Source organism: Pseudopipra pipra, chromosome 4 (genome assembly GCF_036250125.1).
Source record: "Pseudopipra pipra isolate bDixPip1 chromosome 4, bDixPip1.hap1, whole genome shotgun sequence".
Taxonomy (NCBI): Eukaryota; Metazoa; Chordata; class Aves; order Passeriformes; family Pipridae; genus Pseudopipra; species Pseudopipra pipra.
Window position 1 is genome coordinate 42,855,017 of NC_087552.1, and position 26,570 is coordinate 42,881,586.

General features: G+C 43.6%; 1 protein-coding gene and 1 long non-coding RNA gene across 2 annotated transcripts in view; one reads left to right on the forward strand and one right to left on the reverse strand.

Moving 5' to 3' along the window:
- Positions 1-23,290, reverse strand: part of ENPP6 (ectonucleotide pyrophosphatase/phosphodiesterase 6) — a 33,329-nt gene extending 10,039 nt beyond the window's left edge. The window contains exons 1-5 of the mRNA XM_064652617.1: positions 22,869-23,290; positions 12,271-12,450; positions 6,129-6,240; positions 1,687-1,828; positions 507-686 (exon numbers count right to left, since the gene is read on the reverse strand). Coding sequence (XP_064508687.1) covers positions 507-686; positions 1,687-1,828; positions 6,129-6,240; positions 12,271-12,450; positions 22,869-23,124 — 870 coding nt within the window. The 5' untranslated portion in view covers positions 23,125-23,290. The remainder of the gene's footprint in view (positions 1-506; positions 687-1,686; positions 1,829-6,128; positions 6,241-12,270; positions 12,451-22,868) is intronic.
- Positions 639-10,375, forward strand: LOC135413230 (uncharacterized). The gene is made up of 3 exons (XR_010430140.1): positions 639-720; positions 3,442-3,516; positions 9,272-10,375. It is a non-coding gene; the product is annotated as an uncharacterized LOC135413230 (long non-coding RNA).
- Positions 23,291-26,570: the final 3,280 nt, after the last annotated feature.

The following is a 26,570-nucleotide window of genomic DNA, read 5'->3' on the forward strand; positions in this document are numbered from 1 at the left end:
TATGGTTAATTCAATCCAACATGCTTCACCAAAAATTCTTTAAAGGAAAATATTGTAAAAAAATTATTTTTTGCAATTCTGGTCTAATGGAGTTAATTCCTCAAACTCTATGGGAGTTTACTGGAGTATGAATGCCAGATCATTTGAAAATCACAGTTAGGGTGTCAATAAATTGACTGATATATATATAAAATCCTAAAAATGGATTTTGAGCTAAAATCTTTTAGCTGTTTATCAAAAGCACATAGGGGTGGGGTTTGAAAGCACATGTCCTCGCCATGCAATGATGAAAGTTCATGCTTTCTAATTTGCCTGGTGTGACTTTCCTTCAGAAACCAGCGGCACAAGAGTGTCACAGGCTCCAAGTCTGACTCCTGATAAGAGCCTCAGGCTGATTTTTACACACATCCCTGAGAGCCAGATTTGGATGTTATGAGAAGACAGAAGTCACAACTGGCAAAAAAACTGAGGAAACACAAAGACTAGTACGACCAAGCTGTACTTACCTCTGCATGCTTCTCTGGAGCTGGCCAGAGGCTCACAACAGGACCTCGGTCCTTCATTTGTATAGTATCGCTCATGTTGATATATTTGTTCAGCTCAATCACTTTGTCTGCCCAGGAGATGTCTGTCATCCCATGGTCGGAGAAGAGGAGGACATTGACTTCATTCTGAAGGCCTTTGCTCTGTAAAGCAAGTGCATGACAGCAGTTATGGCTGGTAAAAGCTTTGCACTGTCTGTGCCCACTGGAAAATTTAAATCCCCATCTGGCCTCCACCGATTTAGTGGAAGTTCACCAGAAGGAGCACATCTGCAAATGCCCTGCAGTGTGCTTTGCCACCACTTGTAATGATGGACACCCACTCTCACTTGCTGCTCTGGAAGAGTCTGAGAGGTTAGCATCAAAGACAGTTTTTCCAAAATAAATCCACCTCCCTGCTAAATAACCAGATGCTACATCCCAGACCAACAAAACAGTTGTCCCAGTTGGTCTTAGACAGGATTTTACTGAGCTATTCTTAATCTATTGGCCAAAACAGATGGGGAAGAGTAACTTTGCCATGATACTGTTTCTCTCTTCCCCTTGAAAACATAAGCACTTAGCATTAGAACTTCTATAATTTAGTGAAATTGGAGATCCATATTCCTTTCCTCACTGAAACACATAAAAAATTCCAACATGCATTTATCATTGTCAAAGATTCACAGAATTGCCATTTATCCCAAAGCTCAGCATATCCTCCTTTTCTTGCTGAAAATTCATTTAGATGATGTTTTTTTTAAATCGAGTTTAAAGTAAGGAGTTCTGAATAGTGCCATAAAAACTGCTATATAAGTTAATTGTCTGATTCCACAAACCTTACGAAGCACACGGTTTTGATTTGTTTGCCTACAATAAAGTTTAGCCGGCAACACCGGTTATAAACTGTATATTGGTTTGTGGCTTCCTGGGGCTATTGGTGTAAATCCGCCAAGCAGGTTATAATGCCATCAATGAAAATAATAATCCGGGAATGGTGCCTTGACTTCCACATGATCTCAGTAACCTGTTTCTCAGGAAATAAAAGTTTACAGCCAATGCATTCAGTGACAGGTATTAAATAGGCTCTTGGCAGTGCCACAAATAGCAGTTTTAAAAACCTTTCCAAAGGCACCCAGGAGTTGGGGTCTTGGATGGCACTCACCTTGATGAGTGAGATCATGTTGCTCAAGGCTTTGTCCACCTCCTTCAAAGCGTTCTTCCGCTGCTGGGACAAAGGGCCGTAGTGGTGGCCTTCCACATCAATGCGCTCGTAGTACACCGCGGCCATCTCAGCGCTGCCGTTGCTGGAGGTGGGAGGGAGGGGAAGGAGTGAGAGGCTGGCACACATGGAGACCTCCTGGCTGCCGGCGTTATTGTCTTCACCAGTACGTTGAACCACAGAACCCCGTTTTCTGCTTCCAGCCTGTGCTGTTCCACCTACTGTCGCACAGCTGGGCTCATTATTCACACCCAGAGTCTCCTGAGCTTGCCTTAGACTCCTCTCAGAGGTGGCAGTAGAGACTGCCATGTGCAAGCACAGGCTGGCCTGGCAGCCCTCTACTAACCTCTTCGAATTAAGAAGGCAGCTTTCCCTTTAATGACAAAGAAACACTGATTTCTGTGCTCAGTGCCCTTATTAAAAGGATTGTGGGAATTACCAGACAAACATACTTTAATTAAAGTTTGGCACTTCTGGCTCTCTCCTGTGTGAGGTCTTCCAAACCACCGAGGTCAACTCAGGATGTGCTCTTTCTTGCAAAATACTGAGCAGTAGGAATTGGGATTAAATTTTGGATGGGGGTTTTATTCAGGAATATGACCAGAGGGAAACAAAGGTAATCTCTAAGGTACTCTCAGCATTGCACAAGTTTAGCTGATCACAGATTTCTACACTGAATGCCCTCAGCCTAATTAGTGGGGATGACACATATATCAGTGCTTAATTACATTTTCATGACCACTTTACAGTTCACTGTAAACTTCCCTGAGAACAGTTGTGTGGATAAAATCACAAACTTATGCTCACGAAGTTCAAACCCAGTCTTCTTCTGCTGTACTTAATATATGACAGAGTGTGCCATCCATAGTACGTGCTCTCATCGAGACCTAGATCCCTGCAAAAAGACTTTGTGTCATGTCCTGACAGGTCCAGCTTCTCTGATTAAAGACACTTGGGTAGTCTGGTGTAATGAGCGAGAGAGAAGAGGAAAAATCAGAGGTGAGGAACTGACTGACTGACTGACTGACTGACTGAATTAGGGTCTGTAATTTGCATTTTTCAGTTTGAGGAAGGCCTCAGAGGAGCAGTCCCGTAAGAAGCTGAAGGTCTCTACTGTGCACTGCTGGCCCTGCAGAATAGTATTGTTTCTCATTCTTAAAGATTTTAAAATAATTCAAATGAAGCAGCCCTCTCCCCAGTTTGATTTTAAGCATTACTTTCCATCTGTATTGGTCATAAATCATTTCTAAAATTAACCCTCTAATTTCTCTTTTGCATACACACACATTGAACCTACTGAAATAGTTTTCTTCTGCTGCAGTGCCTATATTAATGAGCTACTTAGACTACTTTATGTCTTCCCATCTGTAGTGATCATTTTGATCAAGATAGAAGCAAGAAGGAGATTTATTGCATAAAACAAGTGCTCTCATTTAGGCTATGGCGAGATTTCTCAGTGAGGGCTCAGTGCTGTAAGGAAGAATACTCAATTACTTCAATGGGACAAGCTCAAATTAAGCAGCATGCTTAGGAGTTTGCAGGACTTGGTACAGCACATCCAGAGCTTCTAAGATCTAATTTTACTTTGTTTCCATTTTTGCCTGTTCTTCTAAGAAAACTAGGCATCTCTGATCATGGCTTGCATGGGACAAATAATCTGTCTAACTATGTGCTCATCCTGTCTTCTTCCATCACCAGTAAGTTTCCAAGTAAATGATTAAGGAAAGCTTGCTGAAGAAAGTTGGATGGCACCGATGGCAATACCAAAAGGAGGTTTGTATTTTACCAGCACATTTTGCAAGTATTGTGCAAACTTCATGACACCTGTACAGGAAGGTAGGTAGATCACAACAGCCCTTAAGTTATAGCTGTGGAAAAGACACAAGGAAGGTTTTAGTTTCACTTACCAAAAACAGATGCTTGACTTAGTTTTGAATATTTTTTGTCTAAATAGTGGTCTTAAAGCACCTGTTTGAAGAGACTGGAGAATATTCCTGAAGGATAGTTTGCTTTGGTTGCAAGAAGAGCTCAGTGGCTCCCTGATGAGTTAGGTATTTCTGTCCCTGCAGAGGGGATTGCTAAAACTTTCAACTTCAGCAAAGTTAAGATGGGTCAGAATTCCTGTGCTCAAACCCAAGATAACCCCTAGTTTGCTATGCCATATTAAAGGGCTTACTCTCTCTACCCTGGAGTCTCTGTAAGGTTTGCTAATGGTGGGAGCCAAAGTACAGTTAACTAATACCTGCCATTGGGGCAACTGAGCAAGGCACTGCTACAGGCAACAGACTGCCCTTGCCACAGGCTGTTTTCCCACATATAGCTAATGCCAGTCTCAGCCTAATGGGCTTTTCCAATTAGTTGGTGTGTGGAAAGGAAACACTGGATTTGCCAGCCTTTGAACAGCTTCAAGGGTAAAAAGCACTTGCAAAAGATGTAAATGACAAGCTCAAGACTCTACTACCAGACATGTTAATATCTGCTAAGTGAGTATACCTACAGTAAAGGCATTTCAGAGGCTTTACTTCTTATGGGGTGGCCCAACAGCACAGAATTTTTTTTCCTAAATCTTAAAGGAATAAACAAAGAGGATGAATGAGAGAAAGAATAAGGAAACCTACCTCATTTTTGACCTGTTTATTCTCTACTCTCCCTTCTTATTTTAAGTCCCTGCAGTATTTAAACCCAGAGCTGATTATCAGTTTTATCTATAATCATCCTTTTTTGTTCTTTCCTGCCTTGCTGGAGACAAGGTACATAGTTTAAAGAAAAGGAACTTGGGCAGAAATTCAAGAGGGGGTGTGTAAAGGGATACCAGAGACAGGACCTCATGCAGCTCTGGGATGATCTGTAGGTTTTGGGCACTTCAGCAGGCTTTAGCTGGTATTTCTGGCAGGCATCATGGCAGGGATTTGCTCTTTTCTTGAAGAGTTTTCATCTCTTGTGAGTTGTTCCACCGACACTGCCGTGTTCCTGCCCTTTTCTTCTTTTCCACCGAAGATAGCAGTGGGCAGCCTTGTAGCTTAGGGTGAATTAGCTATTGAGACGTTTTCAATGGGATCCAGCTACCCAAAAGAACACCTTAAAGCGCTGGACCTTTTAACAGTTTGTGCCTTGTTTTAACCATGTTCACAATTACAAAGCTACAAACCACCCTGAGCAGCCTTATGCACTGTGCTGCACAGAAACCAGGCGGGGAGGCAAGTGTAACTTGACCCATCCCCAAATGATACCAGACCAAAAAGCTTTCTACAGTAATTCTGGGTAAGTCAGAGTGGATGTCTGTATTCAATTTTCCATTCCTTTTTTTATTCACTAAATTAAAAGCATTGCAGAAGCTCCAGAAAGCCTCCTATATCATATATGACCTCCTCATATCACATGCAGATAACTTTCTGTAAATCTAAGCCAAATAATTTCATGATAAAACATCTCATGTGGTCTCAGGCAGTTTCTGTCTAAGCCCCATGATGCAAACAACACTGTGATTTCTGAGCAGCAGGATTCAGTGTGCAACTGGAGCAACATCTCCAGCAGCACTGTCATAATTTTGGAGACTTTATTTCAAAAACAATCAACACTCAGCCTGTGAATACAAAACTTTTCAGATTCAAATCGCTATGGCAGTTTACAAGTAGTAAAATAGAAATGTTTCCTAGGATTGGATAAATTATGGAACCAACAAGGTTTTCAAAGAGGAAGCCTAGTTATAGCTAAGGTAAGGCATTGGCTCTGCATGTGGTGATGCAATCTTCCCTGATTTTACAGCCTATGTGGAATTGTCCCTTGTTAATGTTTGAATGAGAGATAGTGAAACTTGAAAGCTGCGTGTGGAGCATACATTTTTCCTAGGAGTTATCTGAGATATATATGCCCATCAGCTGGGCTAGATGGTTGTTGTAGGCCCTGTCCAACTGAACTATTCTATGTTATATCCTCATATTGCACAAAATGAATGCCCACTCCAAAAATATTGTGCCTGCAATGTTCTAAAATGCAGAAGAAGCCAAAGCATCAGTCTTGTAAACAAGTGACCGAAGCCAAATTTCAGAATTTCCAAATTCCCTCTCTAAATCCAAGCACTGCAGTCTGCTCTTGCAGCGAAGAGACTCATCCTGAAGCTGCTTGAAACAATATAAACTAAAAGTAGTAAGTCAGGATGTCTCCTCTTTGTTGTAACCTACACAGGAAAAGAGCACATCTTTCCCTCCAATCTTAATGTAAGGGCCTATTTCTGTGGTGATGGTGGTATTTTTGGACAGTACTGTAAAGCAGCCTCAGCACCATCTTCCTACCTGGGAGCCAGTCCTGAAAATATCTCTGATAGTAAGCCCAAATACTTGTCCTTGAGAGAGGAAACCCCACACTGCAAAAACCTAGTGACATACCACAAGGTCTCGAGGGCATCACTGATGGCATCCGCAAAGTTTTTGTCTGTTGGGACACTGAAGTATTCGCGGCAGTAACTTGGTCTGACTCCAAGGATTTCGACCTCACAACCTATGAGCAAAACATGTGGTAAGCTCTGCTGTTTCACCTTGATCACCACACCATTCGGTCCGAGTTCAGGTTTGTAAATTCCCTCCGAGATTACTTACCTTACACCTTCCTGCAGGAAACCGTGTGGTTGGGAAGGGAAAAGGAGAGAGAGGCTGGTTTGATGAGTGCTCGTAGCAAACTGTACATTGGATCCTTTAATTTCCCTCTGTAAAAGGAAGGTCTCTGTGTGACCTTCCCACAATAAAACTCTTGATTCCCTTGTGGCAGACTGTTTCCATTTAAATTGCTAGCTTGTTTTCATTTTAACTACTGTGGCCACATAGCCTCATTTCCAGGCTTCCAACATAATAGATTTAGATATTGTTCCCTGAAAATTCGGCAAATGCTTTCCAGTTTGACACGCTGTATCTTATGTTGTAATATCCTTTATAAACCATATTTTATTATGTGATACTGGCACTCCACTATTAAATCTGTTTCCCAGGAGGTCTTATTAAAACAGCATAAACCAATTAACTCTCTTGGTAACTTGCAGCCTTCCTTGCAAAATACAGTCTGTTTCGTGGCCTAAAAATTTACAGCAACAAATCCTACAGGAGAACATGGCCCTGAACATAGAAAAACATGTTTTTTGTGAGGTTTCTTTGCCCTTTTGCTCTCCAGTTACTATGCTGCAGAATAACATTAATATTTAAAAGAAGTGTGCTTTCAGAAACACTGGATTCAGGTAAATTATTATTCCAGAGCCCCCGAGTCCTCCCATCACTGTTAGGCATTTTCTGGTGTATTCCTTGGGCACAAGGAAGAAAATAAAAAAGAGATCTTTTGCAATATTGCCTCTGTATACAGCAACACAGTCAGGTCAAAAAGGCAACTCTAAGCCAAAGCCTGAATCTGTCTACGTCTGGGTTCCTCTGCCTCTCTTTGGGATGAAAGGAATAGGCATTAAGGACTGTCATAACTTGACTCATTGCTTGGGGTGGGAGAAGGTTGCACAGGAGGTTTAAGTACAGAAAGGGCACTAGACTAAGCAGAACTACTATAAGAGATGATTTACAGTGGTTTGCTTACTGGGATACTCAATAAAAAGAATTTTTCAGTGTCTTGCATCTCAGCCCACATGAGTTTACATTGCCGAGATCCAGTGCTGGGACACAGGGAAAAGGCACACCACTTGCAGGCTAAGCTGGCTAAGAGACTTCTGATTGTGACTATTTAGGAGTACCATGAAAGATTAGAAAAACTTAAATATTTAAGTTTAGGAAGTTTTTTTAAAAATCTTCACTGATTTGCAGAAAGCCAGACAAATTAGATGGAAATTACCCTTTCCAAAAGTTAGAGCCCTAGCACACATGGGAGATTTAGTCTCTTCACCTGTGGCAACAACTCCTATGTCTCCACATAGTTTGCGTGTTTTAAGGGACTCCATCTATTATGATTAATTATTTGCAATAATAAACATAAAATGTAGTAGAATAATTTATTTTCCTGTTAAAACACATCTGCATAATCTTAAACCTCTATCTAAATTTTATTTCTGTTAAAATTGTGGGTCTGTGTGATGATGCTCGCTTTTAATTCTTCCCCTGTTGCCCCAAACATATGTGATTTAATCCTCCCCTTTCTGCATGAAGATTCTTTACTGTTTATCTCTCCACCACAATCCACCATGAAAGTAATCTGCAACCTGGTTGAAGAGCCTACAGATTACTTGACAAGAACTGACTCTCTAGACCATCCCGCAGTAAAACTTCTATACATCTGCACACAGCACCCTCAAGAAATTATGTTGTGCAACAGAGACAGGTCCCAGCTGCTACCTAACCAAATCATAAAAAAATGTATTCCATAAATTTCCTGAAGTCATATCCAGGGAGCCCCCTGCCCTGAGGGCATGCAGCTTCAGTCTTTTGCAGGATGTCTTGGGTGCTACCAGCAGCAAAAGATGGGCTTACAGCTAACTCAGATGCTAAAAGTGATGCAGTAGTCCTCTGGGGGCTTTACTAGTATTTCAGGACTGAACTAGAACTTTGGAGCAAATTTCTTGTCTGACACTTGAGTCTGGGAAAAGATTGGCTCTAAAGCCAGGCAAGAAGTTAAGGACGCACTTGGAAAGATGTTGGGAACACCTAGTATTTTTGTTCAGGTGTAGGACGGCTCATAGCCAGTGACTAATACCACCACTTTGCCTCTTTTTTCTTCTTCACATACTGACATCAGATTGTAATTTTCTCACACAACATCCCTCAGAACTACTCACAGGATAACTGGAAGCATTAACCTCTTGGGGATCTGGGATATTTTAGCTGTTGAGATATCTTTGCTATTTCTAGATTGTCAGGTGATGAGCATGACATAAAAGACTATAGACATAGCAACAATTACAAATAATTTTGGCCACTAAATATTGGTCTTCAAGTATGCAGTTCGTTGGCAGTACCACTGAAAATTCAGGCTGCTTAGATATCAAGAGCTTCCTTTTTCTTTTTAGCCTCTATGATAAACAGAACTTAAATTTGGATTTTTGATGTTAAGGCTTGTTACAATTCCAAAATACTGGCCACGAAGACCTTTTAATATTTAGATTTCATTTTGGTAGAGGCCAGGACAGATGGTAAATTTTCTCATTTAAATATTATGGGAAAGGAAATTTAAACAGATTTGGAGACAGACAAAGGGAGTGTTTTTTCTTGTTTAAACTACAAATAGTTAAGCTATATTTATGAAGATGTTAGATACCTTTTTTCACAGTTTTGTGTGACACTAAACCTTTATTTAAAAACCTGAACTACTGGAGCAGGAATAAGGACTTCTTTCAGAGTGATATATAGGCTCCTCTTTATCTATCTGACATGGAGACCTGAACCTCTGCCAGCTTTAAATTGCATTTCTAAACATTTATTTAAGAGTTGGACACTTCATGTCATAACAAGTTTTGAAAACTTTCCAGATGAGCTGTATGATCTGGTAAATGTTGTGTTTAAATGGCAAAAGTTGAGTTCAGAGCCTTTTTTTCCCTCTTTCATTTCAGTGTTTAGAGAAGATGTCACTGCACTTCAGCTGAAGCAGCTGCGTACGCAGTTAGCACAGGCTGCTGGAAAATAAAGGAGTTTGAGCACCTATGGTGACACAATCCAGTGGGCTGGGGATCACTCCAAAGCTTTGACTTTGCCAAGACTGCTGGGATGCTCTTGCACTCCTCTGGGCATTCTCCATCCACTGGAGCAGCAGTGCTTCAGACAGGCAACCTGGGCATGAGCCTGAGAATTTCACCTCATGTAGATTGTGAAGAGAGGAGAAAAATGTCCTTACAAGCCCAGGTCTTACATTTTGTCAGAATTGGTGGTTGGGACCCCTGGCATGGTGATATTTTGGCTCCTCTGCTTCCAGCATCAGGAGATCCCAGATGAGTTCTGCCCATGAGTTGTCTTTGCTGGGTTTACATTGGGCTCACAGATGAAGTTGTGATGGATGGTCTTTTGCATCCGACAGCCCTCCTGCTCTGTGTTCCTGTTTGCTGGGGCCTGGATTTTACTTCTTTAAGCACTGACTACACATGAGAGAGGAATGTAGGGAAGAATATGAAGCAGCAGATTTTGCATTCAGACTTTGCAAAGCTTGGAACTGGCCCTGAGGAGGAAATGGCAGTGGCGTAAGTTAATCCTGGGAATCAGCTCTCTGGCATTTCTGCTATGGTTGATTGATTTCATTTGTCTTCAATGCTGGCTAAAGAGAAAATAGCATCTTCCAGAACAAAGTGTGTTGAATTTGGCTCTATACTGCTGTTCTTATGAAGAGTTTCTGAAACTTTTCCTGTTTGGTTCTTTATCATATTTGTAAGATTCATTACTAAGCAGAAGTATATCCTCAAGCTGGAAAGCTAATCACTAACAGTAGATTATATGTAGTGCAAATGTCTGTGGGACCTCTACTCGCCTTGGTTATTAAATCTTTTTTTTTATTATTTTCATTTTGTTTAGTATTGCTTCCAAGTCAAATGTCTTGTTAAGAATTAAAGTTTTAAAATGATAGACCTAGAATTTTTATAAAGGATTTCGTCCTTACTATGGAACTAGAAAACAGTTTAAAAAGTTGTATAGGGAAAATGTAATAAATATTACTGCATTTGGAGTGACTTCTGTTTACCCCAGATACACCTGGAGTCCTACTGCAGCCCAACAACCCTGTGTTTTAGTTCAATAGTTCTACATTTCACCCCACTTCCTGCCCTGTGCCTGACCTTGTATGGCATATGTGTCCTTTGAGACCATGAATATCCTTAAAATAAGCATGTGCTTAAGCGTTTGCTGAACTGAGGCACTGATGACTTTGCCAAAGGTCACTCATCACAGATAAATAATTAAGGAGAGACAGATGTACATGTCACAGTCCACAGCTAAAATCCACAAAAAATTCCCCCTCAGTGTCATAAGAGTCAATGCATACACTTGGCAGCATAAGCACTGGGAAAAGGGAGGCTCTATTGTTGCAATTTTCAACTGGAAATAGCAGGCAGAGAAGAGTGAAGGGTATACATATGTATGCAAGGATACATACATATACACCTCATATGTCTTCTCCCTGGGAAACACTGCTCAAAGGGCAACATGTAGGAGCTAGGTAAAGCCCAAAGGCATTTAATGGAAAGTGATACTGTTGGGTTTTTTATTTCATCATCTCTCTGTAGGCTGTTACATCTATTCAGTACATAATTATACCTATTGAGAGCAATTATATTAGTGGGTAAAAATGAATAGTCTATAGAAAGAGGTCTTTTGTAAATTTTTAGAAGAATTCCTGCATTCTTGCATAACTACTATTTGCATTGCTGTTAGGTCACTTGGGTGATCTTCAGTAAGAAGCAGCATTTTTTTCAGGGCTGATCCAAACCATTATATGTCAGTCACCCTGACTGCCTCCGAGTCCATAAGGCAATATTGTCACCCTCAGGTCTTTTTGCTCTTCACTACTATAGAAACGCTCTAGATGGCTTTTCAGTGTTTTCCATCTTGGTTTGATCTTTCTTCCCATTCCTTAGAACTGTGGACTTTTTTATCTGGGACACCATTAGCCACATTGCATGGACAGACTGTGGCCAGGCACATGTGCACCGGGATGCAGAGACGAGCAGTCCAGGAGCCCACGGTGTGGGTCAGCTGCCGCTGCCCTACTGGCACTGGCTGTATCCATGACAGCTCTTCTAACAGCTCTGTGGTCCTCTAGCCTGCACTTGCACATATGAGGATATCTGCATACTGATTAGTATAAGTAGCAGAGTTAAAAGGTAAAAAAGTTGAGAATCTCAGTACTTTGCAAGGCATCTGGTCTGGTTGCAGAGCTGGAACATTTATTTCCATGTGAGTCCCTAAATGGATAGTCTAAGGAGATATCTCTTTTTGTTAAAAAGGACTAATTTTTATACATCTCTAGTCATTTCAATTGCCCAGTATCTAACAAATGAGGAACAGGAAGGCCAAGTCCCTCCAAAAGAATGGCTCAGACTCAGAGCAACTGGGACCTCAACTCAATCAACAATGAAGGAGGACAAGAGGACAAGGATGCTTTGCTTTCAGCTGGATTTTGTTGTCCCCACAGAGCAGATCATCTTCAGCTCTCAGATACTAATTTCCAGATTAAAACCAAACAAGCATTGTGGGAGACTGGTTACCGTTTAACTTTAATTGGACTATGAACCATTCATGGAGCAACCATTCAGCACAGCAGAAGCTACAGGTAGGCAAGAGGAATGAGCAGTCGGTGGAGGAGGGGATGCTCTGCAAGCCAGTGCCCTCCTGAAGGTAACATTTGGTGGAAAGCTGCCTCCAGTGACACTTCAGTCTTTTCCTTTGTAAGCATATACAAATTATCATGACCCAAGAAAAGATAATCCATTTATATGAGTGGTTAGCAGAGCACTCAACATTCTTGTCTGTATTCCAGGACTGTGTTAGAGAGCCATTCCTACAGAATATGGAGTGCTCAGATGTAAAGATGCACTGTTAAGATGGCAGCAATTTTTTATATACTTACCTGGCCAATAGTACATGGAAACGTTCTTTTTAGCTTTCGTCATTGTGACCCACAAAGGCTCAGATCCATTCCACCAGAGAGGCATCAGGCTTTCTTTATTCACACCAATATCAAAAGATACATTTGCCTTCTGGTCCCACATGTAGTTTCCAGTCATCTGATGGATCTCACAGTGGCGACCTTTTGGGGTGGACAAAAAAACCAGCACAATCAGATTGGTGTTCTCCAGCAGAAGGATGCCACCAGCACCACCGCTGCTACTACTGGATCATCCAGCAAATCAGCTGAAAAGATCTGACTTGAACTCAGGGATCTCTTACCTTGCAACTGCTCATACAATCTCCTTGACTGCTACCTTTTATTGAGGTGCTCTAGTTAGCTTGCTATATCCCACAGTTCAGCCACCTAAAAATTAGTTGCTGAAACTTGTCAGCCCCCTGTGTTGCCTGTCAGTGGATAAGAAGAGGCATGTCTAGAAAGCAAATCATGCCACACCAAGACAGGTATCTCGGATATCTGGAGGTACATATTGCTCTCTGTTAACGGTAGTGAAAGATTACAGCATTTTCTTAGTTTCAGGCAGCCAAATTTTAGACAGCTGAGGCCAGAAGAAACAAACCCCGCACCCATGGCCTGCTCACCATCCTGCACCCAGCCCAAACACACAAACCATGTCAGCAGCAACACACGCGGGGGCCACCGGGCTCCTCTGATACATGCAGCACCTACCAAGTCTGAGGCCATTTTAAGGTACCCACCAGCACTCAGAATCAGAGGGCTGTGGGAAGCAGACTATGACCAGGACAGGATAAGAATCTAAAAACATTGAATGAAGTTCGGGAAGCTCGCATTTCTCCTTCCTTTTTCCATAGGGCACATTGTTTTTCTGCAAACAAGCAAAAACTAGGCAAAAACTTTTTTAGGTTACATTTATTTTTCCATTATCGTTATTTTATTTTTTTTTTTTTAATGATCATGCTTTGTTCTTGGTTGTGGGCACAGCAATCATTTCATCAGGCATGTTCAGCCCTCTTACTGTATCTTAGGGGCCCTTGGGCAACCTTGGATTACAAGAAACTAGTATATAATAACTGAGAGATGCCTCCTACTTCCTGTCATTGTCAGAAGAGACTATATTTTAAGAATCATTCTGCAGATGAATTAACAGAAATGGGAAAAGAAACGCTGAAGACTAAGTTGTACTGGAAGTTCCTGATTTCCATATCTTAAAAAGCAACAACTGAAGCATGTGTTAGACACTGTCATCATTAGCTGGTGAATCATGTTATTGCAGGGATCCAGATAACAGGCTTTGATTATTGTGAGCCTGAGCATGGTGATCAGAACTGAAATAACCTTGGTATGCTTGTTTTGAAAAGGTGTCATTTCAAGCAGAGGACTCTGTATACTTTGGGTACATGTGACCTTGAAGTGAATTTTGAACTCTCCTTCTCTACTACAAAGTATTTCAATTATGCAAAACATTTCCTCGTTCCCAGAGGAGAAAAGCAGTCCCAGTTTGTGGCAGTCACTATTTATGGTATTAAACCAAACAGGTTTAATACAGAACTGGTGGATTGGATGGGCAGTAATCTGTCCTCTTCAGGCTGCCAAGTGCTCTCCTTGCTGTCTCAAAAGAGATGGAGGGAAGTCTCTACAGTGCATCAAAAATGCAGCCTTAAACTTAGAGGGCAACCTCAGCTTCTTAAAGTTGATGTATTCCTAAGCATCTATCAACCTAATAAATTGCAGGCAGGCAACTTGTGCCAGCCTGGGAAACTTGTATTTCAGTACTGAAGCTGTATCTGTATGAGACCTACAGATAGGTATCTATATGATTACAATGTAGTCTTCATATAGAATCAACGAACTCCAGCTGCTAGTGATCCTGTAGGACTGAAGGTCTCCTATCTCTTTGTCCCCTGTCTTTAAGGAAGAAATTGGAGATTGTTCTTTGTAGTATTGTTGGGAAGTTTAATTAACGGTTTGCAGTAATACAGAGGACAGTGTTCTGATCTCCACATTAGATGACTTCGACTTTCTGTGGACTGCAAGTCTTTCTTTTTAATATTGAAAAAGAGGTATAGAAGACTATAAGGCATCAATTTTCATTGCAGATATCCCTGGTTCACAGGGCCAGAAAAGAAAATCAGATGAGCAGACAGATCAAAGGAGGTGACCATTTAATGCCATTCACATTTGCTTACCTGAGGCCTGTGTCCCAGAAAGACCCCAGAACTCTTTGATCAATAATCATCAATAATCAACTAATCAATCTCTTCCTTGAGTTGCACATCCCAATATGTATCATCAGCAAATGCTGTTCAAAAAGTATGCCTGGTCTCTAATTTTATTTTTGACCTATGTTAATCTTCAACCATGGCTATTCTGAGCCTTGCTCACTAGATTAAAAAGCCCTCCAATAACAAGAATTTCTGCCCCCCCAATTAATTAATTAATTAATAATTGATTAATTCTTCTTAATTAAGAAGAATTAAGATCACTTCTCAAGTTTCTTTTGGGTCACCTGTACAATCCCAGTTCTTTACATCCCCTGTTTTAACTTGTTTTCTCCAGCCTAAGAAAATTACCTTTGGTGAGCTTCTTTTGGATAATTATCAAAATAGCATCATGGTGTTTGAGAGTCACCATAAAATGCTGAATTTTTTATTTCTTCCATTACAGCAGCTTTCTTCTGTAGTCAAACCTTAAGAGTTTCAAACAGAAGCAGGGCAAAAAGCAGTTTCAGCATACAGATGTCATTATTAAAACACACTGCAATTGTAGTAAAAATTACCCCTTCCACAAGCAACACAGGAAAACAAAGAGGGTATAGTTCCCAGGAATATGATAACTGCTGTATCCTTCTGGAAGAGAGCCAGCAAAAGCATTTGCAAGTCTGCGTGCTACAGCTTACTTGAACACTACACTTCTTACAGCATTTGTCTAAAGCACATTCCCATGTCTCCAGGCACTTTTGTCAGCATTCAAATGAATCCCTGCAAAACAAAGATGAAATTAAAAAAACCAACAAAACACACAGCCATTTGGCCACCCAAAACAGCAGCACAGTAACTCTGAGTGCTGTGCACCCTACATTGGCTGTATGTGACATCTGGAAAACAGAGCATGTGCTCCTGCAGCATTTGCTTTCTTTGGTGGTCTTTCACTGACTGCATGTCAAGTTTACAAGTAGGCACGAAACATCATAAAGTGACCACCTGTGTGTAAATTACAAGAGAAAATGCACTTATGAGACACTCAATCTTTTCTTTACAAGAGAGGCAGTGTGTGATAGATGTGCAATGCTATACTTAGGTGCATCGAGCAACAAAATAGAGGTAAATTATCTCTGCACTGAGGAAATGAGATTTATCAGAGAACTCATGGTGTGTGTATTAGCCAACACATCAAAGGTACTGCAATCTGATCATGACATCAGTACTAAATGTAGCTGAATGTGGCTAAATGTACTCTCTGATATTATATACATACCTTGCCACTATGGTGAGACCTTTTCTCTCATGTCCCATCATGATGCCCTCACTCTGCAGTCAGTGACAAAAGCCAGGAGGGCAGATGCAAGCATAGGCATGTATAGCATGAGGCTATACAGGCTGGGAAAGAATTAAGTTCCTCCATGCAAACGGTGGATGACTTGCCCTGGGAACTGCTCTGCTTATATGGCTGCCTGCCATAAAGAGGAAGAGAGCAGGACTATAAAGTCACCAGCACCATATTCCTGTTCTGGAGCAGATACCATGGTGTTGCTGCCCCTAAGGGCTGAGCTTTGATATATGCCCTACTCTGCTGTTCCCCTGATGGGTCTCATCTGCTCTGCTTTGAAAAGAAAAACCACAGGGAAAAAACAAAACCCACATGCGAAATCTTACATGGCCTGGAGAAGACCAGGGCTCATGAGAAGTTCAAGGGGAGCGCTGGCCTGGGCAAAGTGGCCCTGCCATCTGCAGATCCCCAAGTGAAAACAGTACTTGCAAGATGCACACAGGCAATTCAAGTTCGCAAAAGAGCTTGCTGGCAAAGACTTTCCAATATTTTATGACCTCCAATACCAGACAGGGCCAAAGCATAAACACCTTAGCCTGCATCAGGCAAGACTTTGCAATCCAAGCAGGATCACATCAAAAGGCACAGAAAAATCTCTGCTATACACAGCATTAATTTTTTTTCCCTGAAGGGGATTAATTTATTAAGAGTATGAAACTCTTAATTCAATGCTTTCATCATGGGGCCAGGGCTGGGGTGCGCAAAAATTGCTTATAAAACATTCAGCTGAGGTTTTGCAGATTCCCTCTTGTACGAGAAGTCAGGTCTTTTGTACCTCAGGAGCAGGGGCTTCAAGCTGTCAGTTCCTCTCCTGAACCCTCCACTGACAGCAGTGGGCTGAGGGATCACTCTGGGACCTCTGACCACCCACAGCTGGGTACAACTCAAGGGCACCACAGCTCCAAGCCTACAGAAGGCCAGAACAAAACAGTGGGCAAAGCTGCTGCCTGCACCATTAGAGAGAGTATGAGCCTATGGCAGTTTTCTGTCAGTCAGCTGTGACTTCGCTCTGGGCAAAGAAATACCTTGATACGTGAATATCCACTCACTGCCACTAATAGCTGGTAGTAGGCACACTAGTTGTGAGCTGTGAGGCTGTAGCTAGTAAGAAGGAAAAAACTCCATATTTCAATTCCTAGCATGTGAACTTGTGTTAGAGAAAACTGTTCTGTTGTCCACTTTGGAAGTGTTTCCATTTTTCTAACTGGTAGAAAGCAAACATAGATTTTTACAATATTTTTTCTATAGGTGAAAGAGAAAAATCTTGGTGCTTGGCATTACAGCCTTTCTGCAGGTGTTGAGTAAACAAAGTGAGAGGAAGAACGTGAAAATTAAAATCCTCATGGTTCCCACTATCTTCTCCAGCCTGCCCTTGCCTGCCTTGTCCTACCCCTTCCGTGCCAGTTAATAGTATTACCACAGACTTCTTCATGCTCTTTTGCTTCCCAACACACAGTTTTTGAAACAGAAAGCTAGTGAATCCAAGAAAAAGAAGAGACTTGATTTCAAAACTGTATGTCATGAAGAGAACCTTCTAAATCCTTGCTGCTGCTGGCATCTGTAATTGTTTAAAGAGGAACAAAAGGAAAAAAATCCTATTCCCTTGTCACTCATTATGCACTTTATGTCCTTCTGGCTTTTTTCTAAGCTTGGACAGTGAAGTAGAGGTAGTTCCAGTTCATGTGTACCAATAATAAACTTCCCTCTTGTACTCCTATCCTTTCATTTTTTATGCCTCAAACAACATACAGGTATTGCTTATGTAGTGAAGAACTTCCTTAACTGCTAAACAGAAACTGTCAGCATCCTTCTCTGGACCAGGCTGGAATCTGGATACCATTAAGTGGGCAGCAAAAAAGGGGCATCCAGAGGATTCCAGGGGTGGGAGCCCAAAGGATATTTGTTGCCAGAAAACATGGAATAAAGGAAGGGCAGTGTGTGTTGATTTGCTGGGCTCAGGGGAAAACAGAAGTAGACTGGCATCATCCACCAAAGCTCCTCAGCAGTCAAGTATGCCAACATCAAAAGTGAGGAGTGGAGGGAGGACACATGAAACATGGAAGATGGGTGAAACCTTCAGTCTAGCAGAGTAGACCTTGATGTCACACATCCCTGTGACCTCTCCCATGTTGTCCCTTTCCCTCCTGCCACCCAGAGGAGGAGGTGATGGCAGATGCAGGAATGAGCAGCAGTGACTCAGAAAGCACCACCCACCACCCCTGTATTTTAAAGAAGCCCCAAACATGCCACCACTGTGTTACAGCGAGTCTGGATCAGTCCTGCAAAGGCCACAGCCCTCACTTTGTGTGCAGGAGACTGAAATGTCCTCTGTTCAACCTCCTCCTCCACCCCACAAACTTCATGGGACCTCGCAGCCCCTCTGCCACTTATTTAAGATCAGGTTCTGTCCAAAGAGGGATATAGAGGCCCCTTCCTTGCTCCTCTTCCAAGCAGTTCCCCCTCCACCTCTGCAATCAGGGACTCCCTCTGCTTTTCGTGAAGGCCAAGTGAAATACAGCTCTTGGATGTGCGACCGCACAGCCGACCAGGCAGCTGGCACATCCTCATGGAGGACCTGCCAGAAAGACTTCATTTCTTGTTAGGATCTTGGAAAACAAATCCCCTCTGGGTTTCCATCTCAGATATGATACTGTCTGCCCATGTTTATGCTGGCTGGAAATGGGAGGGGGCCCCGTGTGACCTGAGCTGGGTGGGACTTCAGGAGAGCTGGGGTACAGGCAGTCCGCCAGCACCCCTCCAACACCTGTGGGTTGGCAGGTGAGGGAGACCCAAACCCTCACTGTGCTCAGTTTTGCTTGACACATATGGCATGAAAGGCTCTGAAGCAATAACTCATGCTGGCAGCTGCTGCAGGGGAGACCTCAGACTTTCCACTGAGCTTGGTGTGAGAGCTCCCTGCAGCACCAGGCCACAGCAGGGAAAGAGAAAAATTAAAAGCTCTCCACAGGATAACAACCCTAGTGGCTTGTGGTCTTAATTCCTTCCTTTGCAAAACAAACAGCACATGGTGTGATTAAGGGAGCTTTCTGAGATACACATATTTGGATTCTTTCTTCCCTCCCTTGCCAAGACCATGAAAAGCCCTGCAAAATCTCTCTCATATGTCATCAGCAACATCTTTCACCTAATTCTCCATTTCATGTCTTGCAGGCCAACAACTGCAATGTCATAACTGCACCACGTAGAGCTAGGACACCAGGTAGGATTCAGTCTAGCAGCTCAGAAAGCAACTCAACCATGCAAAAACAAGCCTTTATGCCATTGTGGAAGCCAAAGCTGAGAATGAATGAAGTCGTTAGAGAAGATTGCTTTTCAAAGATTCAGATTTTGAGCCAGCACATCCTTGGGCTACCTCGCACAGCACTAGATTTTTGTAACAAAACAACTTCTCTGCTTGAATGTCAGTGAGATCCCTTTGGACCAGCAGTAACTTAGCTTTTGTTTGGTGCTTCTTCAAGCAGATAGCAGGTTATGATGCCATTTACCTGGCTTGCAGGAAGATTGGAGCTTCATCTCAAGCTCTGAATCATTGAGTGACTTTACATAAAGAAAGTAAACCATTAGCATTTTTCTTAATTCTATGCTCTGGTTTTCTTTCTCATAATTGTTGTAGGTGTGGAGAAAGGGAAAAGATCTCTACACAGGCTCTCAGCTTTGCTCTGAGGCCTTCTGTGTCACTTCATGAAGCTCCAGCAAGTATCTTCTCATAGGTTAACAGCAGACATAAGTAGGAGGGGGACCCATGAAGAGCTCTGCCATCGCCCTGCAGCACTGCATGACCACGGGCAAGTCACCTCCCTCCCGTGCTTCCCTTCCAATATTTATCCTAATTGTTTAACCAGGTTGGGCCCTATTCATCCCGCTGCATTGACGCTTCACCAAGCACCTTGCCTCAGCAAAACAGGGTGTGCTTCTCATTAGCATACACTAAATATTTGCTTTTAGATACAGGGCTTTTGGTCAACAGTTACAGTTGCATCTATTTGGCTATAGCTTTGAAAATCTGAGTACGCTTGCCATTTCCCATGAATGTTAAATTCAGTAAGGCTGCCCTCTTGAAATCACTGGTAAAGTAAAATATAATGACTTGAAGATCCTGCAGATAATTGGGCAGCTGTGCTGCGTGCCATTGCTTGCTAGTTGCCCATTCCAGAGGAGAGCTGTGCTCTGGCACGGCTGAAGTGTGCAGTTTGGCATCTGCACTCAGAGGCAGAGGGACGGATGCTACCGACGCTGCTGACATCCATAACCTCTGCCTGCAGGTCTGGGCAGGAGCAAGAGGTCAGTTCATGTTTGAGGAGACTGACCTGTCCCAAGAGTGATGATATTTGAGGAGCAGACTCCACTGTCCTCCTCCAAAGCCACCAAAATGAGGAAGAGCTTCCCTCAGTATCAACTAAACTTTTCCAGAGTCACAGATGTGGGGTAAGGGCAGTAGGCAGAAAGGAGAGGCCTCGTTCACAAGAATGAATAAAGGCAAGACAGACATGCCATCTGCAGCATTTTCATGCACACACTGTCCTAGACCTGGCAGCCATGTACGCTCCTTAATTTAAAGGCCTTGCAAATGAGCAGAGAAAAAAGGGACAGGAGTATTGACAAAAACAAAACAAAACAAAAAAAGGTGGGATATAATGAACAAGCTGGGGGTAGAAATGTGCTAGTGGGGCCAGAAATATCTTAAGCTGACTTTGCTGCAAGAAGCCAATATACTTTGAAGCCACATTCACAAATGTTAAGTTTTAGAGGTTGTAATGTGAATTTCTTAACAGCTCATGAAGCAGCAATGTAGGACAATATATGAAGAATAGTTTGTCCCTAATTTCCCAGATGAAATTATGGCAGCATTCAACTTCTAGACATCCCAGTCACAAATGCAAACAAAACCAGTTACAGTTGTGTCTCTCCCCAGCAGAGGAGATGCATAGCTGATGTAACGCAGTGCAAGCTTTCCCATGCTCGTACAGCAGCAACAGGGAGATGGCAGTTTGCCAGGCCCTAAGCAGGTCACTACAGCATGATGCTCATGTCACCCTGTCATGCTGCATTTTCTCCAAAAGCTGTCCCAACTTTGTAAACAGAACATGCACAGACTGGACACTGCTTAACACTACATCTGCTGCGTGCCCCAAACTCCCAGCCCAACCTCTCCTTTCTGTGGAGACAGCACCATGGCCCCAAAGGGTAAGAACAGTGCAACCATGAGACTTACCCTGCTGTCATGCCCGGACAGAACCGTGGGGTCCACTAACACCCTGAGGGCTCACGGGCACTCTTGGGCCTTCCTTTGGGCATGTTTATTACCTAAACTTTGTCCTCTGTTGGTTCCTGGCCTATTTAACGCTACTGTGGCTCACATGATAGGAAGGTGAATTGCTATGTGCAATGAAGTTATATTTGCATTGATATGCTTATCATAAAGTCTGGAAGACTTGCAAGAAGAGTTAAAGCTGATCTCACAGATTATCTCATTGCTTCAGGCTGGGGTGTAGAACTCTAGCACCTTAAAAATGTGAAGTCTACTAGTGGTATTTCATTACCTAAAACAAAACTCCTTTTTGAGCACAAAGTAGGATGCTTTCAAAGCTCCTCAAAAGACTGATTAGAGACTTCACTCTATTCATACACACTTAAAAGGAGAGATGACTAAATGTGGTAAGGAGTGAAACGTGTCACTCACTTTCCCTCTTCTCTTTAACAGCTCCATCCAAAGACTTTTTTGCACCCATGAAGTATTAGGCTGCTTTGCCTATGTACACCTAAAGAACATGGTCTGGAGTGGAACAACACCTCTGTTTTCAGTCACATTTATTCTGCATACATACATTTGCACCAAGTCATGAAAGAAAAAAAAAAAAGCCAAAAACCTGTGGTGGTTTTGCACTCTTTTCTGTTCAGAGATGAGCAAGAGAAAGGTGTTTCTCTTGAGAGAAAGGGAGGAAGGGGTTAAGCATCTCTAAAACTAGCTGGGCACAACTGATGTCAGATATCTGTTTTACAATGGCATCTATTTGCTTTCCCAGCAAGCAGTATATGGATCACTGGGCACTGCATTGTTCCAAGGATAGTGGAAGATGCCACATATCTTAGGAGAGGATAGATTTTCTCACTCCTCCTTATTAGGTAGAAGTTCTTGTTTGTTAAATAACTTCAGAGTAGAATCCAATCAGAAACTCCAGAAAAAAATTGTTTTTAATTTTTTTCACTTAACTGTTGTTTCCTGCATGCCTGTCTCTGATGAAATTGGCCCAGCTGTACTCTGTGCAGCTTCCTTGTGTCACTGTAATCACGTAATCATGTGTTCTTCACTTAAAAGCAAATCAGCATCATGAAAACTATAACTGTGCTCTCAATTTTCTGAAAGCCCCTCCTGGGCATTCAGAAAAACTGCAGGGGAGCAAAAGCAAAAATCCTTAATGTTTTTCTATTTGGGTATTTCAGATTATTACAGATATGATGACTTAGCGCAAAGTTAAGACAAGGACCTGTGAAAAGAAAGTCTACTAAGTTTAAACAGAAATGTAATGCTGAACTTCCCAAAACAGACCTACTGACTGGGACTCAGTTCTTCTTGTAGGCACACTGAGTTTACACACATTTTTATTAACTGAAAAGTCCCTGAGCAGGCTCTGTATTCATTCATTTTCCATGCATTTCCCAGTTATTTTTATGTTCTATATATATGCAGTAGCCCTCACCAGTGCTCCCACCAGGAAACTCCAGCTGGCCGTGCTGCTGCAGTGGCAGCAGGTAGGGACCCAGCAACACCGTGGATTAGCAGAGAGGAACTTCAAAAATCAGCTCCAAGAGGCATTTCCAAGTTTGGGGCAGGTTTCAGAAAAGCAATACTGGGCTGTAATGCCACAGCGCTTTTAATCTCCCAGCTAAAAGCACGACTGGTGGCATTTTTACATCTTTGGAGGAAAAAGTCACAGGGAGCTGCCCTCCACTTCAGCACAGGGAGCTGGCAGCTCCGAGGAGCATCACAGCACAGAAATCTAAGTACTCACCCGTCATCAACGTGTAGTAATTTGGGTAGGAGAGGCTGGGGAAGTCTGGAGTCATGTAATCCACCTTCACCCCCATGTTCACAATGTCCCTAAAGCCCGGCAGACCCTCCAGCTCGCTGTCATCGATGTAGTCGAAGCGAAAGCCGTCGAGCAAAAATACCAGGAGCTTGCGGTGGGCCGAGGGGGCGGCGGGAAGCGGCAGGAGGGCGGCGAGGGCAGCGGCCAGGAGGGCGGCGAGGAGGCTGTGGCTCCCCATGGCAGGCAGCAGAGAGGGATCTGCGGCAGCTCCGGGGCCGGACCTGGCACTGCTGTCCCTGTCCCGCTTCCAGCGCCCGTGTTAAAGCTACAGCGCTGCCCCGCGCCGCGGGCGTGGGAGGTCACAGAGTAATTGCAAGCAGATGATTAACCTCGAGCTGAGCGAAGAGCTCGATACTTCCCAGCTGCAGGAAAAAATGCTTCGCAAGGATGGGGAAAACACAGGCACAAAAGTAACTGGAGGCTCTCGGGACACCGGGCTGACACACCCGAGGAAGGCGAGCGAGGGCACATTGCCCGTGACCCTGGCGAGGAGGGGCCGCGCCGCCCGGCCACCCTGCCAGCGCTGCCGGCACAGAGCGGAGCCCGCTCCACCGACACACAGCTCCGCTTCGGGGCTGCGGCTTGCGGAGGTCTCACGGAGAGGGGATGCTTTCTTTAAAAGAGAGTGTTACTTCTCCAGAAACGTGAACGTGCACACGCTTCTCCCATCTCCGGCAGTGGCTTGGGGTAGAAAGGCTGAGATTAAGGCAAAACATCTCTCCAGTTGGGAAGTGCCGTATATGAGTTGAGGTCCAGTGTTTCAATGGCATGGCGGTACCGCAGAGCACCAGCTGAGCAAGCTCACCTCTACAAGGACAGGAGTCCCTGCGAAGGACCCTGTCCTCTCTGCTTCCTCTGTGCTGCACTGGGACTAATCCAGCTCCCGATGCACTAGTAGAAAAATGATGCATTTCTGGTTGTTGATATTATTTACATATTAAATGCTGGATGGTGCCCAATTTCATATTAAAAATGAAAACCTGTTCACATTTTAGTCACAAGTCACCGTGAGGTTCTTCTCCTTCACAGGAACCTGACTATACCTCTAATGCAATGCCAGCACCTGTTGTGCACCATAATTGCGTATTAACTCACTAATGGATTTTGGTTTTCCCAAATAAAAGAATTTCATAGTATTCATAATGTTGTCTCACACACTGTGGGAAATGCCCTTTGCAGATGTTTACACCTGGGGAAGGTTGCGATAGCTGGCCACCACCCCATTGTGGATGTCTGAACTTCTGTTTGCTCCTTCCAAAGCTCCCAGTTGCACATCCAGCATGTCCAGTTGCCTCTTACCAAACACCAGGCTGATACAATCTCACCAAGATGGCTTTCAGCCCCCTTTGCCCCAAACACTTACTCACCCCTGTGCAAACCCCCTCATGTCCTGGCTTGCCTTTTGTACTATGCGCTAGTGCCCATGAGCCAAAGCTGCTGCCTGCAGGTCACTGCTCCCAGGATATGGCTGGAGAGGTGCTGTCCCTGCCCTTCTCCCATGGGGCTTCCAGCTCAAAAAAGAAGGTGCCCTGCCAAGGGAAGGTATGCTGGGATTTTCTGTAGGAGAGAGTCATTCCAGGCAGGTGGAAGGGGATGAAGTGGGAGCCTGCAGCTGAGCAGAACTGCTCAGGCCCTTCAGGTGCCTGTGCTTGTGTTAATTTTCTCAGTAAAATTCCTCACACTTCTCTTCCAGTGGACTATATTCATTCCACATGGACATCTCCCTGTCTGTGACTCACCCAGCCACTCTTTTCTTCCCTTATTTTTTTTTCTACTCCCATTTTGGAGCCCAGCACTTGGGACATACCCTCACATAAGAGTTACACCTGAGACAAGGACTTGGAGCATTTCTAAGCTCCAGCCCAAGGATCTTTAGAGCAACATAGGGAACTAGCCCCTCAGGGCTTTATCCCTCTTCACATAGCATTTATTTTTGAAGCCTTGCATTGCTAGCTATCATCATCTTGACAACTTTAATTCTATGTTTTGACTTTTCTTATCTTGCTTGGCTTTAGTTCACGTATTTTCTCACAGTGCAGCAGCAATTTTCTCAGCAAAACCAACCCACAGCCATGCTGCACCTCGTGTCAGAGACAGCTGAGCCCTGGGGCCATCCGTAAAGCTCCATGCATGGAAGGACATCTGGACTGTGGTCCCCAGTCTGCTGGGATGATAACAGGTCCTGGTGCCTTGAGCAGACATTGTCTGGGAGAGCCAGGCGGTACTGGCATGCTCTAGCCTGAACTTTGAAGGAAAACACTCAAGTCCTGCCACACGAGGGAAGGCCACAAGGCTGCGTGACCCAGGAAGCCGGTCTGTGTTCCGAGGGCGTCCCAGCCTGTGCAAGGCTGCTATTGCCCTGCAAACAGGGGATGAGGCTGCAGCTGCACGCCGGGCTGCTGGGCGACGTGACAGCCTGGGCAGTGGTGTGGGCAGCTGCCTGCCTGAGGGACAGCACGTGCTGTGTGTCACACCTCTGCAGAGTCACCACTTTGCTCGGCTATCTCCAGACTCAGCCAGGTCTCAGCTGAGGATCTGCCACTTCATCCGCCTCCCAAAGGGAATATGCACGTCCTCCTCCTGCTGCTCCTCTCTGGACTTGAAGAATGGGACATGGCCCTGCAGAATCAGTGCTCAGAGACAGCACTTCTACCACTGCTTACAGTGGATTTTCACTAAAGCAAAAAATGTATGTTATGGGCTTGGAGCTACCTGTAATGTCATGTCTTGGTCAAGCCACTGTGGAAATTTTTATGTCCGTACTTATGTTGAATGAATTCAGAAATATGTCCAAAAATGTGGAGAGAAATATTATGGTAGACCTCTTGGCAAACCCGTGAGGACATTCACATTAATGGCTTGTCTTGTCCTTTAATGGGTGGCTTCTGGGCTTACCAGCAGGGCTCAGCAGAAACGACAGCTGCTGCCCATGAAGGAATGGGATAATAAAGGAGAGACAATAAAGTGTCCAAAATGGACTCCCACCTTGAAAAGATGACCAGTTGATTGAGGTGGTTAGGCCAAGAAGTCAGGCTTCCATCATGAGATGGTACAAAATATATGTCTTCTTAACATTTCATGGCATTAAGAGATAAAGCCTTCTTTTCAAAAGGGTTGCAATCTTCTAGCTCTCTCCTAAGAGAAAGCTCTACCTGAAATGGCACAGTGACATGAGGGACAATTGGTGCAAGGTACCAGAGCTCAAGATCTGCTTTAAGAATTGTAGGTTCACAGGTTTCCACTCAACAAATAGCAGAAGGATGAGGCCTGAGAGGGGTTAAAGGACTAGAGATCCAAGTAACCATGACACTGTATAATACCAACTTGTGTTTTGACAGACAATCCCCCTGAAGAGTGGGACTGGAGCCAAACAGTCTAGCTTGGCAGAGACAGACCCTAGCAATATATTTCATCCCTGCCAAGCAATGTTGATTTGCTTTGGTTCACATTCATTTGTAAGCACCCTGTCTGCACAAAGCCCCAGATGGCCGTGGGGACTCCAGCACAACAATATTTTGATACAAATGCTCTTACAAAAGCTATCAGAGCTTGAGCTGGTGTCCAGTGACAACAGTCCTCACTAGTTAGTTGTTAGACTGGCTTTAGAAAGAAGCATGCATAAAG